A 6,000-nucleotide genomic window follows, 5' to 3' on the forward strand; every position below is an offset into this window, starting at 1 on the left:
CTTTCTGCCCTGACTTCCTTCAGTGATGGGCTATGATCTTGAAGTGTAATATGTCTCTCCTCTTTGTCTCTGTCCCACTGTGGGTCTCTGTCTCTGTCTCTCTCTGTGTGTGTGTGTGTGTGTGTGTGTGTGTGTGTGTGTGTGTGTGTGTGTGTGTAATCTCCTTCTATCCTATGTATAAAAGGTGGCCTAAAATTCATTATAATACTAAATACTACTAAAGAATTTTACATAAATCCTGCCCCCTCCCATCCAGGTTATTTTTTAGTTATGGCATTTGTCAAAATAATAGAAAAGAAACCATGACATATGTTCACACAAAAACTTGGATATGATGTATTATCAGTGCAGTTTTTTGTTCATTATTTAAAGTCAGAAGCAATCAAATGTCTGTCACCTGGTGATGTACATGACTTGGGATGTTTATGCAGTAACTTTTATGGCCATAACAAAGGGAATGAATGAAGCATTGACTTGGATTGCAATAAGGTGACTCATGAAGTGAGAGCTCTGAGTTTGAGGGTAGCTAGCCTTGTCTACAAAGTGAGTTTCAGGACAGCCAGGTCTACACAGAGAAACCATGAAACAAAACAAAACAAAACAAAATACCCAAAATAAAAAACAAATCACTTTAGTCCTACCAGGAAAAAAGTTATAAGACATATATTTTCTGGGTTTACAAAGATGGTTCAGTTGGTAAAGTGCTATCCATACAGCTATGAGGGCTTAAGTTCAAGGACTTACCCATACAAGAAGCTGGGAGCTGCAGTCCTGGTGCTGAGTTAGGCAAGAGGATCTTCAGGGCTTGCTGGCCAGCCAGTCTAGCTTACTTGGTAACTTCAGGTTCACATAGATATCCTGTCTCAAAAAATAAGGATGTGCTGATGCATTCCTCTGACCCCAGCTTCTGGGGGGCACAGGGAGTTGAAGTGAGTTTGAGGTCAGCCTGGTCTACATGAGTTTCAGCACAGCTGGTGCTCTATAGTGAGACCCTGTGTGAAAAAAAAAAACCAAAACAAAACAAGGGCTGAAGAGATAGTTCAGTGATTAAGAGCAATGATGCTCTTCTAGAAGATCTGGGTTCAATTCCCAGCACTCATGGGGCAGTTCATACCTGCTTGTAAGTCCAATTCCAGGGGATCTGACACCCTCACACAGTTATACATGCAGGCAGGACACATTCAATACACATTAATTAAGTAAGTAAAAAAAAAAAATGAACATTAGAAGTCACCTGATATTTGGCTTCCATACACATGTGTACAAACACAAATGTATATACACACAACTCTGTCATTCTAGACAGGCTCTTTTTAAACATTTTTTCTATTATATTTATTTGTGTGATTTTGGGTGCATGTGTGTCATGACATGTGTGTGCAGATCAAAAAAAATACCTGTGGGGCTGGAGAGATGGCTCAGTGGTTAAGAGCACCCGACTGCTCTTCCAGAGGTCCTGAGTTCAATTCCCAGCAACCACATGGTGGCTCACAACCATCTGTAGAGAGATCTGATACCCTCTTCTGGTGTATCTGAAGACAGCTACAGTGTACTTATATATAATAAATGAATAAATCTTTAAAAAAAAAAAGAAAAGAAAAGAAAAAAGAAAAAATACCTGTGGGAGTCAAGTTTCTCTCTCTACTCTGTGGGCTCCAAGGACTGAACTCAGGCGATAAGGCTTGGTAGTAGGCCTTATCTACCTTTAACTGTGAGCCATCTTGCCATCTCTTCTGGGAGGCTCTTAATGGCAAATAGCTTGCAATTCTGTTTCAGAGGATGTCTGGCTCTCTTGCACCTGCTGATGACTACTATGCTTCCGCAGGCAGAGAACATCATGCTCTTGGAGTTAGATATGCCCAGCCGGACAACCAGAGACTATGAGGGCCCAGCCATTTCTCCCAAGGTTCAGGCTGCACTGGATGCAGCTCTGCAAGATGAAGATGAGATACAGGTGGATGCCTCTTCCTTTGAAAGTACTGCAAATAGAAAAGCCAAGGCCAGGTGAGTAGCTTCTAGTGACCTGTGTTTGGAAGGACATTTGAGCTAGGTATAATAGTGAATACTTTAATCCTAGCACCCAGGAGGGCATGGTCCTATTCCCTGTTTATTTTGGCTTGCACTTGCTGAGCACCCCAAGTCCCTCCTTCCAGGTTTCATACTTCTCCTGATAGGTGGGTTGGCCAGGCCCGAGGGCCATGTTAGTTTAGTGGTTTAGTATAGTTCAAAGAAACCTGGTTTTCAGGCCATTGAGGAAAGACCACCTTGGAATGTTGCATGTTAGTTGGTAATGTCCACATGTGTTTGACTTTTGCAGGCCTAAGAGTGGCAGGAAATCAGGAGCCTCCTCTTCCTCCTCAGGAAACCCTGCATCTCAGTTTTACCCACAGTCTCGGGGGCTGGTTCCCAAGTAACCCAGCACCCCTCCCAGGGTGGGAACAGCATTGTCTTCTGAGAGAAGAGCGAGCACAATACTGCAGAGATGACTTGAGCCTAAACACAGAACCATTCCCCTGAGGAGGAGTGATGGCCTCTTTGCAGATTAGCCAACTTAATCTTCCCGAACATGCTGGTCCTGATCTGGCACTCAGTTCCTCTGGGAAGTGTCCTTTAATTAGCATCTCAGAATGCATGGGTAAGGTAAAATGCAAAGTCCAAGTGGACAGCAAGAATGACCACGACCTTGCTTTCCTTCTTTCTCCCCTCCCCACTTCCCTCCCTTTCCTATTCTCTAGCCCCCTCTACACACCAGCCTCCCTCCTTGTTAAACAGTAGGAGTCGAGGCCTCCTTAGGACTGTGTGTGGAGCCTCGGCCTAAAGTGATATTAGGGCTGACAAATGAACTTGAATAGGTACCTGCTTCTGTCAGGTGAAATGAGAGATCTCACTTGGAACCAAGCCCAGGATGGCACCATGGGCGAGCGATCCAGCTTCTGGGCCCTCAGTAGGAGTAGATCTGCCTGGAATCCATTGAATGGGGGTGGGAGGGTGACTTCCAGTTTCTGCTCCAGAAGGACTTCGTGTTGGAAGCAATAGAAGAGACATTTTCTCTGCCTCCTGGGAGAGTTTGGGGAAATAGCTTTTTTTAAAATCTCAAAACCACGACCATCCTGTTAAAGATCTAAGTCTATAAACCAGTGCCATGTTCATCTCCCATGTCACTTTACTCTTCATTTGTCACGGTCTTCCCCAAGTACACATGCTGTGTGAGTGGGCGCGTGAAGACCCACCAGCAGAGCACGCCTATACAGTGTGCTTTGAGGTGGGAGAAGGGAAGCTGGCTCTGCCTTCTCTGATGGGAGTAGAGTTGGGAAGGCATTAGGAACAGGCACTTCTGAATTCCCCATTTGGGTCCTTACCATCCTGGGAGCAGAAGAGTGAATAGGCAGATGCAGACTAGGGGCAGGAGACTCAGAGCAGGGGGGAGGGGAGATAGAAATGGAAGCAAAGGAATTGTGTCTGCCTGGAGCAGAAACCCACTGACAAGTGTGGCTCCCCTGGGGAGGGAGGAGCCCTAGGTGCTGGCAAGAAGAAGCTCTGAGTGAGCAGGCTCGGAGCGGAGTCCACACTTCCTGTTTACATAGACTAGTTTGGTTTATAAGTTTTAGTTCTTCATGTTATGGCGCCTCGAGCTTTGCTTTAAGTTCGTCATTAGGTGACAGTTACTCATTTTCCCCAAGAGAAATGCATGAGTGTGTGGGGCTGTGTGTGCACAGTAGTCTCTGTGCTCTGGGTGTGTCTCTAAGAGACACTGAAAACCTGCCCAGCTTTAGAAATACTCCAGCGTGCAGTGTTTGCCTTTGTTTGCATTAAAGGCCCACAGAATGACTAATCCAGGCTGGAAGCACGCCCCACGAAGTGTCTTGAGTCCATGATCCAACCCTGAGGGGACAGTGAGTCCTCAAGTCTGCCACACTGGGGTACCTTGCTGGCATGGTGCCTCAGGAAGATGGCAGCTCAGGTGGGCCCCGAGACATCTTTTCACTCAGCTGCTTGGTCTCCGGGGATATTTCTGGATCAGAGCCCGTGGGAAGGAGGAGTGGAGTATAATGTCTTGACATTCTGTATCATGGAGATCCGTGGATCTTCTTGTCAGCTTCCTTTCTGAGTCCAGAGCCCTATTGAGCAGTTCCTAGGATGGAATGGAACCTGTCTCATCTTTTCTTGGTCTCAAACCCTGCTTCTTCCTTATGTCCTAAGAACTTGCTTGTTTGACTAGGATCCAAATAAGGAGATATGTGCTCTAAGATGGCTGTTTGCTGGTGATACTTGTCTCTCTTACATTTCCTCACAGCTAGTCTAAATTCTGTAGGCTGACGACATTTGTGTACCAAAACAAAGGATTGCAAACTTCAGGTAATATCATACCTTAATACTGGTGTCTTGAAGTGGTTAATGTGATAGTAGCGGGGGTTAAGTGACACATAGAACTTTTCCAAGAAGACAAAGGAAAAAAAATCTGGAAGACATGATTATTAAAGCAAGCTTGCCCTGTCCTCAGCTGGGTTCTTACGGTGGTCTGTGGACACCAAGTAGAAGGCCACCCATGTGGTGATGAAGCTGTCCCTTCCCGGGCAGCCTCTGGTGCTTCTCTTTTCTCAATACGGATCCGATACTGAAGAGAGCAGATGGTAAAAATGTCTTGCTGCTCCCAGAATGCTGCTGCTTTGAGTTCTGAGTTGAGCCAAGACTATAGAGGATGCATGAAGCTCACTGAGGGACCAGAGCTTTATGCTGTCATCTGTCTGGGATGCTGGAAGGCCACAGCCTACAGTAGCCATTGTAGTTTAGAAGCAAGTCTTTAAAAGGATCTAAGAAGACCATCTGGGAGGAGTTTGAGGCTGCACATACAATCCTCTTTGGACTCTTTTCCTCTGCTCGGTAGAATGTATCTGACATTGTGTCAGATGACACAATTTCCAGATCCTTACAGTCAGAGTCAGAGTCCCCAAACCATAGGCATGAAGCACTTTCTTAAGACTGACCTACGTTGAATTGCTCCCTGTCTGATGCCTGCATGCTGCTTGAATTGTCCACCTACATCTCCATGACCAAGGGTGCCAGGGTGCAGTGCAGCTCAGGCACGGGCCGCTCGTCTGCTCTCCCCAGCTCTCGCTAAGTCCTCCTTCACCGAATGTAGACTGCCAAGTTTCTGAGAAGCGCCAGTCCCCTGCTAACACAGACTATCAGTTCTGCCTCACTTTGCCTCTTGAGTTTGGGGGGTACTATGGTCATCGTAGACCATCCAGACACCATCTGTGAATGAAATGGGGCCACCAAGGCACTCCAATGAAATTGCCATAATGAAAATCTCAGCGGGAACTAGGTCAGAGCAGTGTGCCCGACAGTTACCGTGAAAGTCTTGGCCTGGTATGCTCAGACTCTAGCACCTTCCTCTGCCCATCTCGTGAATGAAACACTTCTGAGGTTCTTATGGAAGGAGTGATGTGGGCAGGCAGGAGGGGGGCGTGATAGCAGGAGGGGGGCGCGATGGCTCTTTGGAGTTACTATTGATCTTGACCTCTTCGGCTGTCTTTAGATAAAGGCTATGCCAGTACTTGGGACTTAAGTTTTACAATTGATATTTATTTGTATTATCTCTTTGTCTAGCGATGTAAAAGTGATTCTAAACTAAAATGTGTAATAAAATCAATCAGATTTATTGTATGTACAAAAAGGTGTCCTTGTAAATGATTACCTTATAAAATGATTTGCCGATGGCTGTGATTTCCTTTTAATGTTTAAACTGTTCTAATTACAGAATAGGAGACCATCAGCATTGAATTATAATATGGACATATAAAAATACAACTCGGAAAGTGACATGGGGCAGGGCCCAGGTGTGGCTTAGAGGTAGAACTTCTCCTAACGTGTGCAAGGCATCATCACCAAAAGGAAGGAAGGACAGACAGAAACTGTGTGTCATGTTTTTGTAGTAGTTCCTGACCTGAGGTACTTGGGCCTGGGCAAGAGGCGTGCAAATTTTCAACTTTGTATTTT

The 6,000-nt window shown here is 45.6% G+C and overlaps 1 protein-coding gene across 1 annotated transcript in view; it reads left to right on the top strand.

Moving 5' to 3' along the window:
- Positions 1–5,718, top strand: part of Kif3b (kinesin family member 3B) — a 39,576-nt gene extending 33,858 nt beyond the window's left edge. Inside the window, exons 8-9 of the mRNA XM_032904471.1 lie at positions 1,826–2,004; positions 2,318–5,718. Of these exons, the coding sequence (XP_032760362.1) occupies positions 1,826–2,004; positions 2,318–2,414 (276 nt within the window). The 3' untranslated portion in view covers positions 2,415–5,718. The remainder of the gene's footprint in view (positions 1–1,825; positions 2,005–2,317) is intronic.
- Positions 5,719–6,000: the final 282 nt, after the last annotated feature.

This window comes from Rattus rattus, chromosome 5 (assembly GCF_011064425.1).
Source record: "Rattus rattus isolate New Zealand chromosome 5, Rrattus_CSIRO_v1, whole genome shotgun sequence".
In the NCBI taxonomy this organism is placed as follows: Eukaryota; Metazoa; Chordata; class Mammalia; order Rodentia; family Muridae; genus Rattus; species Rattus rattus.